Source organism: Apis laboriosa, unplaced genomic scaffold, assembly GCF_014066325.1.
Source record: "Apis laboriosa isolate Shangri-la unplaced genomic scaffold, ASM1406632v1 scaffold74_cov149, whole genome shotgun sequence".
Classification (NCBI taxonomy): domain Eukaryota; kingdom Metazoa; phylum Arthropoda; class Insecta; order Hymenoptera; family Apidae; genus Apis; species Apis laboriosa.
In genome coordinates this window covers 1,952,750-1,975,397 of record NW_025224330.1, presented here as the reverse complement: position 1 = coordinate 1,975,397, position 22,648 = coordinate 1,952,750, and the positions used below count along the sequence as shown (strand labels likewise).

Below are 22,648 nucleotides of genomic sequence, written 5' to 3'. Positions count from 1 at the left end.
AGAGAGAGAGAGAGAGAGAGAGAGAGAGAGAGAGAGAGAGAGAGAGAGAGAGAGAGATTCAAGAATTTAAATGAAACAAAAGTATTCTCATATTGACGAATTAAATGATAATTAGAGTATCGTTCGATTTTAAATAAGATAATTTGTTTACGTCAAGAGATGTTAAACTGCAACAATTAATACATCATAGGAAGCACAATTTCTCGTTCATTCTTTCCGCTAACTATCCGAGATAATGTCAATATCATACACGCTTCGTTATCTGATCTAATTATCATTCATGGTACATCACGTAAGGTACATACGCGTATCTTGTGGAATATACATATTAACACATTGCTGACATTAAAGGCATATCATGTAAAATGATCGACGTTACTTAGTAATTCATTAACGAGCGTGTGAGAGAAAAAACGGCGCGTGAATTGATGTTAAAAATTGCTTCGATCGCGCGCGCGGCTATAATCAATTAACTATTCATCGCCGTGAATCGTGAGATCTGAGATGCAATTCGACAATTTTATCATTATTTCTTTATATTATATTTTCTATGTGGAAAGAATCACAGGGTTTGTATCACTCGTGAAAAATCATAATATGACTTTTCATTGTTGTTTTACATTGTTATACGTCTCTGTTCACAAGTATTAATTTATTTTATTATACAATGACAGAGACGAATCGAGAAAATAATTAATTCGGAATAGATTATAATTTTTTATTCACTTTTAAAAATTATTCGAGATTATTTTATCAGAAAAATTAATAAATTAATTTGTAAGATACGTGTAATTAAAATAAACTAGTTATTTTATTGAAAATTTTCATTTATATATAAAATATAATTATTTAATATCGATTAGTGAAATCTGTTTTGAAACAATATTTAAATATGACAGTGTTTTTTAGAGAGATATCGCAATGTAAAAAAAAGTTATTATTTTTTTCAATAATACGATTTCAAAACATTTTTGTCAGTATTAAAAATCATCAACGGGAATCTTGACACGTCTCTACAAATAAAAATTCATAAACACAATCGCTGTTTATCGCTGTCGAAGAAAGTATTTCAAGACCTATATTCGTATGACCTTTCTTCATCTCATAACAAAGCAGAATATCCGCCTAAAGTTTATCCATCTATTTTTCGAGCATCATGCGCATTAAATCCACTGCGATAACCTCGATCCATCTTATCCTATCCTGTGTTAAGAATATCCTCTCGTAAAATTCATCTATATGTATCTATATGTGTATGGTGTTTGAAAAAGAAAAAGTGCTTTTTTAAAAAAAAATGCATAAATGTATCAAAGTTAAAACTATGAGATAAATTTTACATCAAATGTTAAAAATATCTCCTTCTCAATATTCTAAATAAATACAAAATAAATAACGATAAAAACAATTACGTGTTGAAATCCAGAAATAAATTATTCTAAACTTCAACTCGCGATAATCTTATATTAAAAATATTTATCAATACAATTCTAAACGCATATATTAAATCTACGTGACACGTTTTGTAACGCAAACATAACCTCAACAAATACCTATTCCTATACCTATTCCATTCTACGTTATTATTCTTTAAAAAGTTAAATATATATTTCTCGAGAATGATATCACGTTAAATTCATCTTACCATCGATAAAAATTCACCATTTATTCACACTGATCAACGAAATTTCTTTTTAAACTTACTTCATCCAATGAAAGTAACCACATTTCAACCATCAATCAAAGTATCATCACGCATACAACTATCGTTACAATATTTATACATATTGTTAATCGTCTATTGCGCAACGACAACTCGTTATAAGTTATTCTTGATATTATACAGCCTGGACCACAATATCGTGATAATTTTTTCCGCCATTCACACTGGGACGCGCATCACGCTCGCGCATTTTGACACTCCGGGATCGTGTGCGCGCATTGTTCGCTCGACAATGACGAAATCGCGCGAGAAACATTGTCGAGAAGACGCACGCGTTTCCAAATTCATGTGGACCGAAGTGTCACACGTAATTATAGACCTGTCCACGTATCTCACCCGGAATCGTGCCGCTTGTCTCGAGTCGAGCACTTCTCGTTTCACCACCCACGCCTTTTTTCGAGTTTATCGGCACGAAGACTGATGAATGAACCCTTCGCTATTCGTATATGATCCTGCAGCACCGCGGATATTACGAACGTTATCGTTAGTTGATGTTTACGTAAATGAATTTTTTTTTTTTTTTTTTTTTTTACAAGTATACGAGATAAATTAGAAACACTAAATAGAGATGTATTTTTTTTCTCATCTTTTAAATATTATAACGAACGCTTCAACTTCAGACATTTTGTATATTTTTGCATATTATGCATATTATTCTTTACATTTTAACCCCCATTTAACTTTGTCGTAATTGCAAAAACATATATACATAATTTAAATTATCATAATTTTTGTAATCGTGTAATGGATGATGGTTTCGATGATCAATAAGATTGAGATTTGTAAATTTTATTTATAAGTTACGATTAAAATAATGCGGCTCATCAGTGGACAATTAGCATTGCTGATAATACGATTGCATATTTATTTTGTGGAGAATCTCATCTTATAGAATTTTCATTATCATCATTTGAATAAGAAAATCCTTTATCGAAAAAAACGTTTGTTGCTTCAATGTTACGAATATTTTACGAATCTATCATTTTTTAACGCGTCGATTATAATATTTCGTTGTAAAAAATTCCTCGTTTCATAACATTGTTCAATAGATATCGTGAACTTTGTCTTCGAGTTTTGTGCTACTTATTCTCAATAAGTATGACGTTTTACAAAATTTTTTAGACAATTTTTTACTACGTATATAGAAACACAGTGAGAAACTCGTAACTTATTACGAATGATATCTTAATTTCAAAAAAGAACGGAATCGGAGAAATATATATATCAGATTTCAAAAAAGTTTTCCATTATGAAGATGAATAATATGAAATTGGATAATAATTACGTATTATGAGCTTGAAATAAATTCGTTGAAATAAATTCATTGAAATGACACAAAGATTTAAAATATGCATTTTAGAATAAATGTTATTTTAGCTATTTTTTTCGAAGATTAACGCATTATTAAATAACACATTATTAAATTATATTATCAAATACATTTAATTATTAATAATATTAAATATTAATAATATAGTGAATTTTTTATAATATATTGCATATAATATTGTAATTTAATATATGAATAATTCTGCATATTTATCTAATTTATATAATTGAATTATCATTCAATTTAATTTATTTATATATATGATACAATAGTTTTAATCCAATGTTATTATTTATTAAAAAGATATAGTTTGAAAATTTAAATAATAAATTAATCGCATCGATAAATAAAATATTAATTATTTAATCTTCGATAGATTATATTTCGAATTAAATAGACTATGTTTCTAATATATGTGTGTTTTAAGCTTTAGAAAGATAGATTCTTAATCGGTGGAATTTAAAATTTCCCAACATTGGAGTTTAATTAAATATTAAATAATATAATCGCATCACGCTATTCAACTGGCTTGTGATTAGATTGTAACATTATTGTCGATCATCGGTGTAATTATACGTTACATTTTGCTTAAAGAAATTAAAAAAAAAAAAAAAAAAAAAATCAGAATAATAAACGTATATATATTTAAGTTGCTAAAAGTCAAAGCAATTGACCTGTGTAACTTTTGCAATGCAAATTCGACGGAATTCGTAATTCAACGATCTTTGATGCAGCAGTTTATGAATTCGTTTAAATGAAATTATGTTTCATTTTGTAATACAAATATGAATATTAAATTATACTTTGAAATTTTAAATAAATATGATTTTTTTCCATGATATATCCGTAGTTTATTCTATCATAATATATCATAATACGCATCCTTTTGCGTAAAAATTAATCAAGAATTTTCTAAGTAAATCCAATTTTAATTTTAACCATTGTCTATCCTTATTTAAATTCTTAGAATCCTTTGTCTTACGTTTCTCTCGATCCTTTGTTTTCACGTATTGCGTTCGAAAACAAGTATTTCTCAAACAAGAATTCAAAAAAAAAAAAAGAAAAAAAAGACGGTTCTAATCACTGACTAATGAATCACCATATCCTCGAGAATAAATAATATTGTATGAATCGACTGCCAATTAACGTATCATCTCGAATTACTTATTTCAAATCTATATGAAAATATCAGACAGCTATTTTATCCTAATAATTTTCAAAACTTAATTGGATCATTGTTATTTATACATATTTGCCATTTGGATTTATATATTTAAAATTTTTAAATTAATTTAAAATATTAAATGAACATGTTTGACGAATCTGAGAAAAAACAATTTATTCAAATTTTATTAAGATACATCGAGATAAAATAATTTATCTCAATTTATTTCAATTTCTAAGAATACAAACGTAATATAAGAGAGTTAATGATATTAATTCGACTACTTCGTTGATATTAAGATGAAATTCGAATAACGCATTATTTCGATCAAAGCTTCAACTCAATTTATTGGACTCGAAGAATCGTATCTGAGAGGAACGCTAAATAATGCCATTCTAATAATTATATAACCTCCCGCCGATTAGATTATGGCTCTTATAAAGCATTATCAAGTCGTTTGCACGCAATATTTTGAAATACAACGAAAAAAAGCAATGGTCACATTTGCGCCGTTAAGAATGACTATATCCAGACTATCGTTTTTTTTTTTTTTTTTATATAATTTCCAAATCTTCATTATATTGGCGTGTTTGAAACGTGACAAACAAGAACGAGCGATCGATCAATGCATGACATATGGCGACATGTAAGTAATTCATCGGTACTATATTATTACATCTATTCGAAAATGTCAAAATAAAAAATTGACGATAACAAAAAAAAGAAAAAAAAAAAGAAAGAAATGATAAATGATAAAATTAGCAAAATTACTGAAAAATATAAATTTAATTCATTTGATCGATTTAACTTTAAAAATAAAACAAGAAGAAAAAGCAAAACGGACGTCATTAAAACATTACACGATTATTATACGATTCTAATGATCATTATTACCATATTATTTACTAAATAATACTATTTATCATTTTTTTTTTTTCAATTATCATCGCAACAACGCACACGCACGCATTCACGTGTTCAGAAAGCGGCAGGCTGAAAGACGGGCGCCATTACAATATTTATGTACGCGGCCGATTAGAGACGCGGTTTTCAACGATCGTTATTATTATCATATTATTTACCAGCAAAAGCTCGTGTGCTTGCCTGCACAGGTATGTATCTCGTTTCTCGGTTATTGATCAGGGCATAATACACGGCGAGAGGCTACAGGCCCAGATACTGTAATCCATGCAACGCGGGGCATTTATTATGCGCCGGGAGCGGAGAGATCGTGGAAATGTAAAGGCGGTCGATGAATATGGATGGAAAATATAGAAACGTTTCGATAACAAAGTCTGCCTCTGTGCAGTCATTCGATCTCTTCCATTCGAGTTTTTTCCCGCCTTTTTACTCCGATGAACGACGCGGAAAAATGTAGGGACGAACGCACTTGCCACGAACGCGGCTTGTTACGTAAAGAAAACGTTTCTGTTCTTTCTTTTCTCTCTTTCTCTTTCTCTCCCTCTTTCTCTGTCTCTACTTTTTTCTCATCACTCTTTGTTCTTTTTTGTGTCATCTTTTTTTTCTTTCTTCCTTCCTTTTTTTCTACTTTTTTTTGGCGTGAACGTAACAGAAGAGGAAGAATGAAGAATCGAAAAACGGATAACGTCACTGTTCGATCCTCGCTCCTAGGGAGGAATCTACGAAAAATCGACGAGCAAGAAAAAGAATAATCCTTTCTTCTTTCTTTCACGATTTCAACTTAGTTCTTGCTTATAATTACGAGAGCATCTCTTCGAGTATGAATTTAACGGGGCAACAACAGGAACCAATTGTTGACCCAATTCATTTTTATTTGGACCTCTTGGAAGCAAAGAGTCGCTTTCAGGAATTTATTAAACCGATATCCTTTCGGCTCTCTTTTGCCGAGTATCGATAAAATCTATACTGTCGTGGAGAACAATGGACAACAATGGAATAGATGTAGAATAGAATCGGAGAAAATTCGATTGGATTTCGCTATTTTCGGCTCGGTCGCCGATATCGATGGATCCCAATTACGCAACGATACGTAAATGCAACAATGTGTATGCACGAATGTCGACACCATGCGTCCGCTGTTAATTATCATCCTATCTCCTCTCGAGATTATCGAGGTATTTTTGGCGTGAACCATGGAGTATGGCCATGGCAACACGCATCTAGAATCCGCGGATTATTCTTGGTAGCGGAATTTAACGCGGAAACGGGTCGTGTAATTGATTGGGAAGACGTAGATCGATATAATGAAATTCGTATCGAGGAATTTCGGGGAGAGGATTTGTGGGGATATTTAGAACCTCTTTGAGAGGGAGAGGGGGAGAGAGGTTTATTTCGTTTTGCGATTAGAAGGTATTACAGCGAGGGGATATATAAAGTGGATGACTCTCCGCATAGAAAGAGGGGAATATCGCGTGAAGTTTAGTGCGAAACTATTTTGATGTTAATGAGTTAATTTTGAATTGGGATTAATTTTGTTATATCGTTTCATTGCTTCGGCTCACGAAAAATGGATTAAAGGAATCCGACAGTGCGACAGTGAATTTAGAACCGTCGAGTTTCATAAATATTTGTGAGTGTTAATAGCTTGTTGGTGTAGCTATTTTTATAGAAGATAAGTTTTTATCCGAGTAATTATTCAACTCAGTTTTGACTTTCAAAACGACTCGTAGTATGTATCACGTCGACTAATCCACGAAAATGTTCTGTTCTTACGCATAAATTTCCACCATTGTCGTTCCAGTAGCATCAGAAAAAAATTCATTAATCACGAATGATATATACGTAATATGAATTTCATTTACAAGCCACGTATAAAAATATCCGCAAATAAAATTATCCGTTTTAATAATCGAATACAAAAATCAAAAGTGATCTTCAAATTTTCACGAATAAAATAAACAAGATTAATCTCATATATATATATATATATTTTTTATATATAATATAAATTTCTGTCAAACTTTCAAACTTTTCTATCAAACTCTCCATTTATTTTCACTTCCCGTAAAATGGAGTCTATTCTATCATTGAGATCACTTTTGATCACTCATTGTCTTTACATAAATAAATTTCTCGATCGATGAATTCCATTTATAACTAGAATTCTATTTAATTTCATCTTCTTTGAATTTTTATATTTATTTTCGATATAAAAATTTAGGAAGCAACAACTCTATAAGCAGACGCAACGAGTAGTATTCAATCGGAACAAGAAAAAGTCTTCGATAATTCCACATTCTCTTCCTTTGTTTCCACTTTCTCTTTTGACCAACGTGTAATACATGTACGATCTCGTTAAAATAGCTTCTTCATCCCTTCTATCTATCCCCTAAGACGAAGGAAACATTTTAACAGGCAAATTCTCTCACGCGGCGAAGAAAATCCGACGAATTGTCTGGTCTGGACAGAAAGGGTTAATGACACGAAAATAATTATTTCACGAGCCATCGAATAACGGCCCGTTTCCTTTTTATTCTTCTGGAATTTCTATTTTCGAATCTCTGTTGTTCCTCGAGCACTCGAAAACTTTCCTTCCCTCCTCACATTGTGCGTGGCCCAAAGTACGCACGCGAGCGAAACACGCTTTGGCCATCTCTATTCTGATATCATTCCACGTGAAACAACACAGCCGCGGACTTCTGGAAGATGGATGCTGTTTAATTCTCGGAATTTGGCTGCATGTAAGAACAAGAGCGGGCATTGTGAGCTCGGTGAGACAATGTAACGTTGACAGCAGCGTTTTATTTCGGGAGATAGTTAATCCAACTCGCGACTCTTGAAACGTGAAATTCAATGCTAGAGAGTTTTTGTAGAATTTCGTAGAGACGTCTCGTTGCCCAGACGATATTTTGCAGAAAAGCAAAGTATGGAAGCTTGAAGATAATTTTTATTATGCAATTTTATCGATACGGATGGATAATTTTAAAATACGGAATAATAGGTATAAAATAAAAATAAATAAATTATTGAGGAATATTGAGGAAATAATTATTCGTGGAAAATGATTTAAAAATTTTAAAAATTTTAAAATTGCCTCGATGAGTAATTCCACGATAGAAATAGATAATACTTCAAAATTTTCTTCTCTAATCGTAAGATGATTATCACATTGAACGCGTTAAAGATAACACTATGAGATATAAATTATGGAATATCGAGGATAATTATTCGTAGGAAACGATAAAATTTAAAAAAAAATTGCCTCGATGAGTAATTCCACGATTCAAACGATGATACTTCAAAATTTTTTTCTCTGATCGTAAGATGATTATCACATTGAATGCGTTAAAGATAATACTATGAGATATCGAAACTACAAGATCCTAAGAATAATTTCAATAATAAATCGAGTACTCGAAGGGGGTAGTTAAAATATCGAAAGCATCAAAGACAACGAGACAGTGAAACGGTTCAAAAAAAAAAAAAAAGAAAAAAGAAAAAAAATGGTTTCGAATCATCGCTATGTATTTCACGAAAACTCGAGCGCAAACTCGTCCCAAATGAGTCTACGATAAAAATACCATTACGCCGATTTTAATTAAGGACACGATGAAAGATTTATCCCTGTCCCATCGGCGACCCCTCACGGTTCCGGTTTAGCTGTTTATGCAAACCACCGACTTCACCCTTTGATGTCGACGCTCGTGTTGCGCGTTTTCAGCACTTTCGATCTCGAGCCTACCTATTTTACAACCCGCCTATCCACCGACCGAAAAGATGGAAAATTGAAACGAACCTTCCCCCTTCGATGCCTCGCCGATTATAAACATAGAAAACCAACCTCGAATCCCTCGCTTTTCCAATCACGTTTGGGGCATATCTGTCACCCTCCCCCCGTCTACGAGGAGGCCGTCTCGGGACCGTTTCTTTCCCATGCAAAAGAAACCGTTCTCAACCCCCAGGGCCAGGAGGGTGGATAACCGTAATCCGGTCACGTTCCACAGACTCGAGAGAACGACTTTGTTTCCCAGGAAAATTTTCCGTCCTCCTTTACCCTCTCTGGACAAGTGGCGCAGCGGAGACGCGAGTGGAAGAGAACGAGAGAGGATCGGCGAGAGGAACCGTCAAGTGGCTCTGGAGGAAAGACGAAATCTCCGTTCGAGATTTTCGAGAGGGGAAGAGGGAAGAGGGTCGAAGTTTAGGATACACGACGGAGATACGGGGAAAGAGACGGTTGGTAAATGGAAACTCGAGGAAGAGGGTAGAGGGTACGGCTGCGGTACGACGAGAGAGAGAGAGAGAGAGAGAGAAACGCACCAAGGGAGGGTCACTGGGTCAGACGCGTTGCAATGCTTCCCTCTCTTTCTCTGCCACCCTCCTTCCGATTCTCTCCCTCGCGCCTCGTTCATTCTCTCTCTTTCCCCGAGATCTGTCACTCTCTCTTGCGTGAGATCTCCTTCTCTTTCGCCGGGAACACATGGCCCCATGCGTGTGCACACGGGCTGTCTGGCAGCCGCGGAACACGCACGCACGCACCTACACACGCGAACACGCGCTGACGTTATCGCTCGAGCGTTGCACAGATTACGTTACCGTGGCGTTTACGACGGTGCGGCTCAAGTTTGGATCCACGTTTCGATTCGTTCGAATTTTTAATCAAAATCGAAGGGAAACTTCGAAGGAGAGAGGAGGGGGAATATATCGAGCGTTTACGGACACGGGGGGGGCACGCGTTTGTTTGGAATTCGTCGTCGATTCGAGAGGAGAAACTGAGGTGACAGTGAGGAGAGAGTAGTAGTAGTAGTAGTAACGAACACTGTCGCACCGGTATCGTCGTCGGTCACGTGCTCGTCTCACTCACCTGCCAAGCGTGCTCATATCATCCTGCTCGCGCGCTGGTAGCCTCGACTACCCCGAACTTCGACTTCCTCGTGGCACTTGTCACGTAATTACGAGATATATATTATATGTATATTTGACACCCCCGCACAGAACCGGCACTTGAACGAGAAGCAACGATCCGAGGCTTGAGATGCGAGCGTGTCGGACGTGGCGCGGATCCACCGTTCCAAGGAACACTCGATGCAACGAAATTCGGCGGACGTTGTTACGTTTCACTCGATCTACACAATCGTGAACAATATATATATATATATACGTGTATGTATACGTGGAACACTAGATGTCTTGGAAGAATCGTGTACACCGGCTGGTCCCAACCCAACCAGGTTCACGTCATGGTCCACGGTCCTGCGGCGGATGTTCCGTCGCGACGTTGGTCACCGATCTCACTCACAGGAAGACAGGAAGATCGATGTAGCTCCGGAGGGAGCGCGCGCGCGCGCGCACACACCACGCACGATTGGAAATCCAGTTGTTCCGTGTGCGCCGGGATCCTCCGATCTTCCGGCCGTAGAAGACGAAGAGGAGGAACAGAAAGAGGAAGAGGAAGAGGAAGAAGAAAGGACGAGAAAAAAAGAAGAAAAAGAAAGAAATAAGGAACGATTTCTGTCGACGCGTATCGATCAAGTTTCGACGATCGAAAACACCGACGCTCCGTAATCGCGGTTACGACACTATCGCGAACGCGCGAGAACGCGTCGACGACGACGACGACGAGGACGACGCGGACACGACGATGTAGGCAACCACGAGCAGCAGCGGTAGCAGTAGCCGTAGTAGCGGTAGCAGCAGTAGGCCGCGAGGGCGAGCGTGCGAGAGAGAGAGAGGAGGCGAGCGAGAGTCAGTGGTGGAAGAAAACCCCCCCTCGAGCAGCGGGCATACAATGGGAATAATCACCGCGTCTCGGAGCGTCGGCTGACTGACTGAAGCCCCCGAGGACCGAACGGGATGAGATTCGGAGGCGCTGCCTCTGGTGGCGGCCGGTGCGGCGCGCCGCGCCACTCCGCGCCGCTTCGGCGCCCGCGCTAACCCACTCTCGCCTCCCCGCTACTGTTCGAGCTGTGCTAGTCTTTTCTCTCGGTCTCCCGCGCTCCTTCCCTCTTCCTTTTGCTTTTGTTAACCGCCTCGCTTCCTCCTCGTCGCGCTCGCTCGCGGAGCCGGCTGCCCCTTCCTTCTTCCACGCGCGCTACTCACGATCGCTCGTCGACGTGTACCGTTCCGTCTCCGTCCAATGCACGGGATGCGCGTTCCCGGCCTCTCGCTCTGCCCGCTTCTCCCTCTCTCTGTCGTTCCGCCGGTTCTTCGTTCCGCGTCTCGGTCGCTCAGCGGCGGTGCGCGGCGCGCGGCCGCCGCGGCGGTGGCGGCGGCGGCGGGTTCTCCCGGCCGCCACGCCCCTTTACGGGCCGTACGACCCGCCCTCTTCCTCCGACACCCACGCGAACGCGCGCGCTCTGCTCGACACTGCCAGGGCCACCACCACCGCGTCGTCGTCGTCGTCGTCGTCGTCGTCGTCGTCGTCGTCGTCGTCGTCGTCGTCGTCGTCGTCGTCGTCGTCGTCGTCGTCGTCGTCGTCGTCGTCCTCGCTCGCGTCCTCGTCCTCGTCCTCGTCTACGCCTTCGTTTCTGCCTTCTGTCGTCGACGTACGCTTTCGGTCGTCGTTGTCGCGGTCTTCGTCGTCTTCGTGTTGCGCCGTTGTCGTCGCGTTTCCGCCACGATCTCGCTCCGTTCACCTGTGCACGCCCGCCGATATCCACCCCCTCCAACCTTGTTGCCCGTTGTCCTTACCTAGGCCGCGTAACGAGAAGATCCCCTCCGCCCCTTTTCGAGGACACGGTCGTCGAGTTGGGCGTAGTAGTAGTAGTAGTAGTAGCAGTAGTAGTGGTAGTAATGGTAGTGGTAGTGGATGGGCAGCATCGTGTACTGTCGCGTTGGATGTTGCTTTTTCCGCCTTTTTTTTATTATTTCCTTTTTTTCGCTTTATTTCTTTCCCTCGTCGTCTTCCACCCGTCCCTTTCAGAGCTTTCGCGGAGAACGAGGAGCTGAGTCACGTGACGCGCGAGGATACCGAAGGTTGACGATGTAACGCGTGCCTTTTAACGGGAGTTTAGTCAGACTGATTACTTATTCCACGTTGATGGATATTGTTGTAGTTGGCTGGAAGTTTGTGATTTACGAATTCTAACACGCGGCTGCAGTGTATACGTTTCGCCTGACCATTTCAGATGTCTCTAATTAGTATGAGAGATTGATATTTAATTTCGAATTTTTCGTTTTCGCGGGGACACGAAGCGAACGGATATTGCCCATTTTACTTTTTACGAAATATCCAATCGATCTCGACGTAAATCAACTAATATATAATATATATATAAATAAAATAAATATGCGGATACACACATTATACGTTAATATTGAAAATAAATTTCCCAACAACTTGTCCAGGATTTCCACTGTTAGATACGAATCGGTGGAACCAGCTATCAATCGGCTATCCCCTTCGATGATCCGTGGGGCGGCGAATGAGAGCGCGGTGATTCGACTGGCGGTCGAATCCCGTCGGATCAGGTGCGGTGTGCTGCGCATTGTCTATTGTTTCGGACGGAGGCGGCGGTCGCGGCACAACCCCCGGCCGCCGGCGACGGGTCTACGACGGGGACGTGGAGGTGGTTGGAAGCCGACCAATGGGAGGCGAGGCACACCCGCGCAAATCACAATGCTTATTGTTGTCGCCGAGCTGTCCGCCCACATCCCTGGATCGCTTCTTCCACCTCCGCCCGGCGCCAACTCCTGCAGCTCGGTCAGGTAGAAATCTCTGCAGGTGCGCGGTTCGCGCCATTGCTCCGTTTCGCGCTCATTTGTCAATTCTCTTTGAAAAATATTTCTCAATCGTAGAGAAAATTTTATAATCTCTCGTTTATTTTACCAATTATGCCTTCGTCGTACGCTGTACGTGTAATAATTCACGTACGCCACTGTGATTTTTATTTATTTTTTTTTTTTTTTAGAATTCGTCGTTGTTATTTGTCAATAATTTTTGCAGTTAATTTATATCATCGGTGTGTATTGTTGATTAACTTCGAAGAATCGATCGATAATCAATTAGATATTCGAGGTTTGAAGTCGGATATTAATTTAATCTTCGAATTATTTAGAATGTCGAGGAACTGCAATCTCTTGCATAATACACAGAATTCCAATAAGTTATACAATTAATAAATTAGATCAATTTATTCTAAAATTAAGATTCTATTCTAGTATTTCTTGAGACGTTGAATAAAATACAATAACGTAGAAGATTGATCTACTTTAGATATCAACTTCTTCCAGACGAGCAGTTCGAAAAAACGAAATCACCCAAAATCGGCCAACTTCGACAAAAATCCAAAATCTCGATTTCGCCGATTTCAATTTCTCGAGTCCTCCCCTTCTTCTCACGAATCCAATCGAAATAAAAAAAAAAAAAAAAAAAAGAAATCTACCAATTTTCCCACATCTATCCCCCGAAATCCACAATTCAAATCCGCGTCCACGAAATCCTCGAGCTCAAAGCCTACGTGCGTGAGAGGAAGCGAAGCTCGGCGAGAGAGGGGTTCCTTGGTTCTCTCGCCGCCGCCGCCGCCGCTCAGTTTCAGCCGAGTCTCGTTCCATCCCCTCTCCCTCTCCAGGTTGCATTTGCCTTCGTCGTGTCAGATAGAATATCCTGTCTCGTCTCCATCGCGCACGCACAGGTACATACACCTCCCCCACCCCCTTCGTATGTACCGCTCGTTCTATGTTGGAGGAGATCGTAGAGCGCCCATCCTCCCCCTCCTCGTGCCACCCTCGCTGTTCCTCCACCGCGGCGAGAGGAATGGACGAGAATGGCGTCGGCGCGCATCCCTTTCATGTCCTCCGCAAAACCCATTCCCCCCTCTTCTCTTAGCTGCTGCTCGTCCTCCGCACCAATGCACCCTTGACTTGCGCCCCTTACCATCCCCACCGTCACGCTAAACAGAACGGGCACGTACACACGCGTGTGCTACGAAAACGCGCACACATATTTCCTGGAAATATTGGCGAATCTCGCGCGCGATGGTACACGTTTTGCCCTCTCTCTCTCTCTTTCTCTCTCTTTCTCTCTATGTACGTACCTCTATGCACGTTCTCCTCCTCCTCCTCCTCCTCCTCGTACGTCTCTCGTGCACGTGCACCAACCAAGGGAACCAAGGTTCGTCGTCCACTTCGTGGATGCACCCTTTTTATCGAAGGCCACAAAACACACAAGCGATGCGCTTTTTCCTCGGGGGAGGGGGGCATTACCTGCACGCCTCCCCCCCTCACCCAAAATGCGGTCCTCGAACCGTTTTGCGAACATTATCCCGATTCAGAGCGCTGAACGCCGCACTCGAGACGCGCATACACGCGGGTTCCCTTCGAGTGAAAGAGCGGGCCGACTTTATTTTCTTTTTCTTTTTTTTTTTTTTTTTTTTTTTTACGCTAATGGTGTTTTCTTTTTCTCGCGTGATGGCGGTGGAACGGTCACGCAAGAACGTCGTAAGAAGAAGAAGAAGAGGAGGAGGAGGAGGAGGAGGAATATTCAATTGGTTTTTCGATTAAGAATTTTGAATCGCCGCTGGACTCGATCTCGTAACGCTGGTTGGAGAGGGATTTGTTCGTATCGTAGAGAATACATTTCGTTTTATTACACTCGTTAAAATGCACAAATTTTCCATTGAACCGATTTCCCGAACCCGGGAAGAATCGGCGTTTCCTGTTCCACTTACTAAATGGAGGCTCCGCTATTTCCGTGCTGTAATATTGCACGTGAATATCGTCGTTTTACCGGATTGCGCCACCTACTTAATTACCACGACAACCGTTTTACGACGTGAAATATCTTTTTCTGATGCGAGCGCGCGAACGTTTTATATGCTCCGCGACGCGGTTGTACGTATCTAATTGAGATTTTTATTGCGATTAGCGGACGATGCGCGCCCATCAAGGAAACCTATATCGTCGTTCAACGGAGAAATGGACACCAAGGAATGCAGCTTTCTTATATTTATCTTGTTCATTAAATCGAATATTCGTTGAAAATTCTTTCATCGTGAAAACAGATTCTGCCTAAGATTATTTTTAGATTGTACGAATAATATTTATCTTAAGTAGTAGAGAGATAATGGATATCGTGGAACGTGATATTTTGGATTCTTTTTCTTTTTTTTTTTTTTTTTTATTTCGCTATGTTTCTCTAATAAATAAAACGACAGAGAGAGAGAGAGAGAGAAAAAAATAAGTTTCTATTTCTATATAGCGCTTAGCAAATATATTAAGTAGATTAGATGCAGTTAGTGGTCAGCCAACTCGCGTTCCAAAGGAGTAATATGATTAAGTACGACGATTGCTATCTTCTTCAAATATTTTAGAAATGAAAATAAAAGTAACTATAGCAAATAATAATAGTTTTATATCGTTCGAAATATTATTGTACAAGACTTAGAATTATATTGCAGGAAGATCGTTGGAAATTCTGATCGTCTTGTATCTTTGTCTAAAACAAATATCCACTCTATTCGAATATTATTCACGTTGATGACAACACCACACACGATAAATGACTGCCAGCCTTCGCAAACTCATTGCCAGAATTAAGGCGTATTTGAAAGTATTCATGCCTATCCTTTATAATTCGTTTCATGATTAATACTTACTTTCGAAATATTATGCGTAACATGAAAATCGGAGAATATATAAATAAGCAAAATCTTGCTAATTCAATTAAATTATCTACATCCCGAATAGTATATATTCCTGTTCTTTACACGATATCGATTATATATATATATATATACATATATCGATATCAAAATAAAAACTTATATCTTTTTATATAAATACTCGCAATTTAATTTTTCTATTCACAATTTCCTCTCCACTCAAGATCGAATACAAGCATTGAATGCAAATAAAGGAAGAAAAATTCGATTCAAATTTATGTATCTATCCAACTTACGCGATGCATCGTTCCACGATGATATTCTCTGGAACAAACGACCAACTCTGCAATAAATCAACGCGCTAACAATCCAATTTTAATCCTCTCTCGTTGTCCACCCGTTCATCATCCACCCATCCCCGACAAAGACGTCCATTCCCTTCCAGACGACATTATCGCCGCAATAAGGCAGGACAAAGTGGCAGCGGAAAGTTGTCGGCGTACGAGCGGAAACGGGTTCTAAATTTCCCCCCGGGGAGGGGGGAATCGAGGGGAGGCCGTTGTTTCGCCGTTTTAGAACATCCTCCATAGCGCGCAACGATTCGTTTCGCCGTGGGTGGAGGAGGGTGGGGGCGGGTGATCGTTACGCGTTGCACCGTATTAACCAAGCGGTGGGATACCATTCTATTCCGGTAACCGGGAGCAGAAGACAAGAACAATGAGGGTTCCCCGTGTATACCTCCTCCTCCTCCTCCTCCTCCTCCGTGTGTGCATCGCTCCCGTGCGCGATGCCAACTGTGTGTATAGTGGGTGTGTAGAAGCGAGAGGGGGCGAGATTTATGCACGACGACGAGGACGACGACGACGACGACGACGACGACGACGACAACGGCGTCGGCGGCGGCGGCGGCGGTGGCGTCGGGACGTTTTGCTCCGGACGTCGACGACGACCAGCACGAAAAGCACGATGTTTTGGACGAAGAGGAGAATCCGTGCTATTGGGGTGCAACGATGGCAACGATGGAAGAAGAAGAAGAGGAGGAGAAGAAAGAGGAGGAGGACGAGTATGATGATGAAGAAGAAGAAGAAGAGGACCAAGAAGACGGGCGGCCGACAAGTCGTGGCCGCTTGTGAATGAACATTGGCTCGCGACCGTTTCCGGCGTTCTCTCTCTTTCTCTCTCTCTCTCTCTCTAGCTCGCTCTCTTCCTCTCGAGCCCTGTAATCTCCTCTCCGTCTCGCTTTGTCCGGCCACGTCCGCCTTCGTCCCTTCTTCGACCGGATTCTCTCTCTCTCTCTCTCTCTCCGCTCTAGCGTCCTCCGATTCTGTTCTCAATGAATGAGAGTCGCCGAGATTCTCCCGCGATCCCGACGACGGAGAAGGAGGAGGAGGAGGAGGAGAGGACACGTTCGGAGGAATCTTGAGGAGTGACGGAGAGAGGGTGAAAGGGAGTGAAAGAAGGAGAGAGAGAGAAGGAACGGACCGTTAGCTTTAAGCGAAACGGTTGCAACGGAGGCCTGCGACGAATTTAGAACAGGAACCGAAAGAGAGCGAAGGAGGATAGAGAGGGAGGGGAGGAGGGAGAGAGAGAGAGAGAGAGAGAAAGTCCCCCTCGTTTTTATTTTATTTTATTTTATTTCCCTTTCCTTTTTCCTTTTTTCTTTTTCTTTTTTCTACCATCGGTGTCCCTTATTCTTCTTCCTTGCCGCTTTGTTGCTCCCATTATTAATATATCGCTGTTGCCGCGCGTGACCGGCCGAATCGTTTCTGATCTTTCTTTTTTTCACCTTGCTTCTTCTCCTTCTTCGTCGTAGTCGTCGTCGTCTTCTTGTTGTTGAGAGAGGAGAGTCGTGCTCTTCCTATTACGCCCTGCGTTTCTGCCTGCCTTGCCTTCTTCTTCTTCGCGCGAGCATCACCCCCGCCCGGGCCATCCATCCGGTGATGCGAGTCTCGCTGATTATAAATAGTAACCTTTGTCGGACGCTTTTCTTTGGACCTCTATCGTTTCATCGTCGTTGTCTCCATCGTATTCGCACCCACCTTCGTACACGCCTTCGTATATATATATATATACACATATATACACGTATAATATATTCATTTTGAGAACAGAATTTAACGAGAAGAAAATCTAATTTAAAAAAAAGTCTGTCAAAAGAATTTTACAATTTGTCGATATATTTAATACACCTGTTTGCAATCTAGAAGTGAGAAAAAAAAAAGAAAAAGAAAAAAGAATGTAGCACACATGCAAGAAGCACATTTCTTGAAAAACATGAAACACATGAAAGAATAGAATCTTCTTTATCTCCACGAGTCCAAGCTACGATTAAAATAACGTTTATTCGCGTAAATAAAATTTCGCCATGGTGACGGATGATCTAGAAATATATAAAAATCGAAGCGCAATAACCGCGTCCACAGTGGACGGGTGCACAACGCGTGGGCGTTGCATAGCTGCAACCCGCGAACCACGACCGCCTGCATTATCGCGGAAAAGAGACTGGCGGCCCTCGAAGGCCGATGATCGATCACTTACTCGTGAGATTCGCGTGGTGTGAGATCGAGTAGGCGCGTGTGTACTACCTGACGCTTGATTGACAGCAATTTCGTAAGATACCACGCGGCCAGCCTCCAAGGAATCTGGAACGGAGCGGATTAATTGGAATAAAACGATCGGTGTCGCGTGTATTTTCGCATTTTTTTTCTGTTATTCTTTGTTATTAGAATTGTCGTGACACCAGCGTGAAAGCACGAAAGTGTATATTTTGGAGAGAATGTTTATATGAATATGTTTATATGAATATATCTACTCTTTCTTTTTTTCTTTTTTTTAATATTCAGATTAAATCAAAGTGATAATTTGAAGATTCTGTCAGTTAAGGAGGCAGAAATGTAATTAAATAAATTATCTTACGAGTTTGCTTTTTTTCTTTCTTTCTTTCTTTGTCATTCGTTGGAATTTTGTTAAATTAATCGAAGCGATACGAAGTGGAAGTGCTCTGCTTTTGGAATATCATTCTTTGATCATTGACAAAGTCGCGGATAGATACGTGGGGAAGTGTGTTTAGAAACTGGTTCGAGGTAAGCCCGGTTTGATCTGTCATGTGAAATTTGCTTGGAAATCGGAATACGCGTGAGTTATTAGAATAAGAAGTTCGATAATATACATATATGCAAGAATGAATGTTTCTGAAACCAGCACCTGTGTCGACGATAATAATATTATAATGCGATTGATCAACATATTCGTTAGCTTGAATTCTTATCTCGCGTCTAATTTTTATTTATTTATTTATTTTTTTTTCCTTATCTCACTTTTACCTTTTTTCCTTCCTCCCCTCCCCGATTATTATATCCTTCTTGCATAATAATTCACTGACTTCGATAAATCATTTATTCCAACGTTTTATCCCTTGCTCGTTTTATCACGATATTTCTACGATACACCACGATATTTCCTTTATGTCCAAATTCTTATTCATAGCTATTGAATCACTCGTGATTCGTAAAGAAACGAGCAATAAGAAAATATTATATACAAAAATAACTTTCCAATTTTCTTATTCCCCTCAACCTCTAAATCTCCAAGTCTACGCGAGCTTTTTTCTACATGATCTACACGGGTTCTCCAGGCGACTCTCCACCCCTCCTGGCCGCCACCCAGCGTGGAAAGAAGACGGCACCGAAGAATATCGAAGGCGAAGAGCTTGGAAGCTCGGGGAGCAAAGAACCTTCTGTTCCAACTCTTCTCGTTCCAAGTGCATGCGTATCATTGTTTCGCCGCCACGCATTCCCCTACTTCAATAGCTCGTTTAATCGTGACACACGAAGCGGGCAGCGGCACAGAGTAGCGCTTACAGAAAATCAGATCGAGCGGAGACTGGACCCTTTGTTCGATCGTACGCATCCGTTCTCACAGGCATCCCTCTCTCCTCCCTCTCGTGTCCAAGTATGAAACTTGGCTTTCGCGAGTCGGTACACTGAAGTGGAGGATTTTATTGTTCGTTTATTAATAACAGCGCGATGTCCCAACGAGGCGAGGCCATATGCTTAGATAAAACGGATCTCGGGGAATGCAAGATGCAAAACAGAAGATGCACGCTTCTCTCGAGGATACTACGGGTACTTTGTGAGCGCAGACAGACGTTCCACGAGACGTCTTGAAACGTCCGTTATAAGTCTCTGAACGCCTTATGATTTAATCTTTGCGAACGGGTTATAATATACGTTCGGTATAATTGGAAGATGTTACCAGTCGACGCGAGGACGTGGCTACGTAGCTCAACTTAAACAACAACTAACACAACAAACTACAACAACGTCTTTTTTTCAGAAAACTCGAAAAAACTTTAACGACACTCGGTTTTCATGTATCTTGTATATTATAGATTCACTTACTTTCGAAAAAGTAAGTTTGTTGACTTGAGTATCAGTGGTAAACAATAAATAAAAATATACGGGTTTAGCTTAGAATGAATATATTTGATTATACGTGATTGCGCGTATCAGTTTATAAAACATTTGAAATACGTGTATCGAAGAGAAACAAATAGGTACCAACTATGAAATAGTGATGTTGCTGGCAACATTCAATAATGAAATCACATATAAAATTTCAGTGAACTTTAAATTCTATAACAAAGTTTCAAATAGGTAAATAAAAAGAAAGGAGTATCTTTTCTTACTTAAATAAAAGATCAATCTAGTTGCGATCCCTCGTCAAGATTCGAACGTTGCTCCATAAAGAAACTTTGACTCTTTGCGGTACCGATTCTGGAGCCGACTTTTTGTATATAATTATTGTTCGTTTGCTATGGTCGGACAATGGCACACGAAGTTACGACACGACACGTTGGAGCGTGCGAACGTAGAAGGAATCCTCGAGGCTCCGATTTATCTCGATTGGTCCTCTTGTAACCTTGCGTCTATCTGGCCGTGACGCTCGAGCATTCGAGATGATGCGCGTGTTTACGTCATTGGGCGCAGGAGACAGCGATTGGAAAGGGAATTAGCGTGAAAGCAAAGTGCGGGATCGATGGTTTGCGGGAATTATGGCAATAATTAAATTATTCGTATCGATATTTTACGAAAGAATCGATCGAGAGAATTCTCGCGTTATTTAAGAATAAGTTTCTTCTCCTTTTTTTTTGTTTTTTTTTAGGATTATTATTATAAAGCAACGTATCGTGAGAAAATTTTGACTTGTCGTATTCAAAGTTGGTTCAAAGCGATGTTTACAATAAACTCGATATCGAGCGGAAATTCAAAGGATTGAAATTACGCAGTAGATCCTCATTGACCTATCAATAAGTATGTGTATATATATATATTAATGTCAGTAATCGTAACTAAACAGTATCTATTCAAACATCATTTAAATGCCAATGTATACGTGTATACACATCATTCTAAATATTCGATAACGTGAACCGTTTATGCACTTAATAGGTATATCTGGGAGAAAAGAAAACACTGTTTCGAGATACAGATTTACATGCACGTTTCCTTTCATTTAATCTTTTGAATAACTATTTTAATATAATTACATTCCCATATTCTGTAGGAATATCACTAACCGATTCGAAGACGCTAATTTTTAAAGTTATCCGAGTGCACAGAATCACTTGAATATATACATGAAACAAGTACAAAACGTACTCCCTTGAAAAAAAAAAAAAAAAAAAAAGGGAAATATTCCAAGAAATTTTCCAACCGAACACCAAATCCCTAAAAAAAGAAAAAAAAGAAATAACATTCCAAGAAATTTTCCTATCGAATGAGGTACAGAAAGACAAAAGAAATATCGGCTCGTTGCCACGATAAAAAACGCCGTATCCGCTACCGACGCGCGCGCGCAATTAAAGCGGCGTGGCCCGCAACAGTGCGGATCACTGTTCTCGGCGGCGATATGCTGCGCTCATGAATGAACCCGGCGGGCCGCCGGTGAGTCAGTGTGGAAAGAACGGCGAGGATATTTCATAAAGGCGAGCCGAGAAAGCTACACGGCTCGGGTACCGGCCCGTTCGTTCCTCGCCCGGAGGAGGACGCCGGCTCTTTCTCTCCTGTGCGCGGCTATTATTACATCGTCTCGGCTCTCATCCTCGTCCTCCGCCCGGTTCTTCGCGAAACCGTCTCGGGACTAGCGGATCGGCCAGTGAAAAACAATAAGCAGTTTGTACGCGCGTCCTTCCCCCTCCTTTTCCCCCTCCTTTCCCCTCTCACCCGTGGCCGAAGGATGCGGGGAAACGGTTCGATCGGTATCCGGATTCGAACCGCGGACTGAATCGCCGCCTTTGTGGTTCCCCGTTCGTTTCGGTTCGCAAACTATCCCGCGCGAGACACCGTTTGATGTGAAGAGGAACGAGTGAGGGAAACGTTTGGATGTTTGTTCTTCTTTTTCTTTTTCTTTTCCCCTCTTGTTTCTCGGATACCGGTTTACGGGGAATCGGAGGATTCGAGTTGTTGTTGGGGGCGGGTGTACGAAGTTTCGAGAAAAGGGCGAAGTTTGCTACGTTTCTACGCTGATTGAATGGATGGACGATATTACAACAGAATAATTAATTATTGGCTTTCTCCCTTCGATTTCGGAACGATTATATATCAATATTCTTCGTTCTTCGTATTGATGATATCAATTATACGAAAAGATGAACTCTCCATACGTTAAATTATATTGTACATAGAAATTATAATCATCGTCGAATGTATCTCTGTTTATCTCGATACAAGTTACAAGTTCCAAATACCGAGACACCATCTCTCGCGCATGCAACGTATAACTCGCCTCGATCCAGCGTCCACCGTGCGCAACGTAGAAGACGCGACTAGGGACAAGATCAAAAGGCTAGGGAAAGGCCTCGCGCACAGGGAGGCTGTGTGTACACGCGGGATCACGAGCGGTTCCGATCTCGA

At 40.6% G+C, this 22,648-nt stretch overlaps 1 protein-coding gene across 3 annotated transcripts in view; it reads right to left on the bottom strand.

The window, feature by feature from the left end:
• LOC122719344 (transcription factor Sox-13) overlaps nt 1–22,648 on the bottom strand; it is a 153,607-nt gene that overhangs the window by 75,909 nt on the left and 55,050 nt on the right. For 2 of the 3 annotated variants that reach the window (XM_043945079.1, XM_043945082.1), the window contains exon 1: nt 9,998–11,021. The exons of the other annotated variant lie outside the window; for it this stretch is intronic. In XM_043945079.1, coding sequence (XP_043801014.1) covers nt 9,998–10,014 — 17 coding nt within the window. In that variant the 5' untranslated portion in view covers nt 10,015–11,021. Of the gene's footprint in view, nt 1–9,997; nt 11,022–22,648 lie in introns of those variants that run through there. 3 annotated transcript variants of the gene reach the window in all.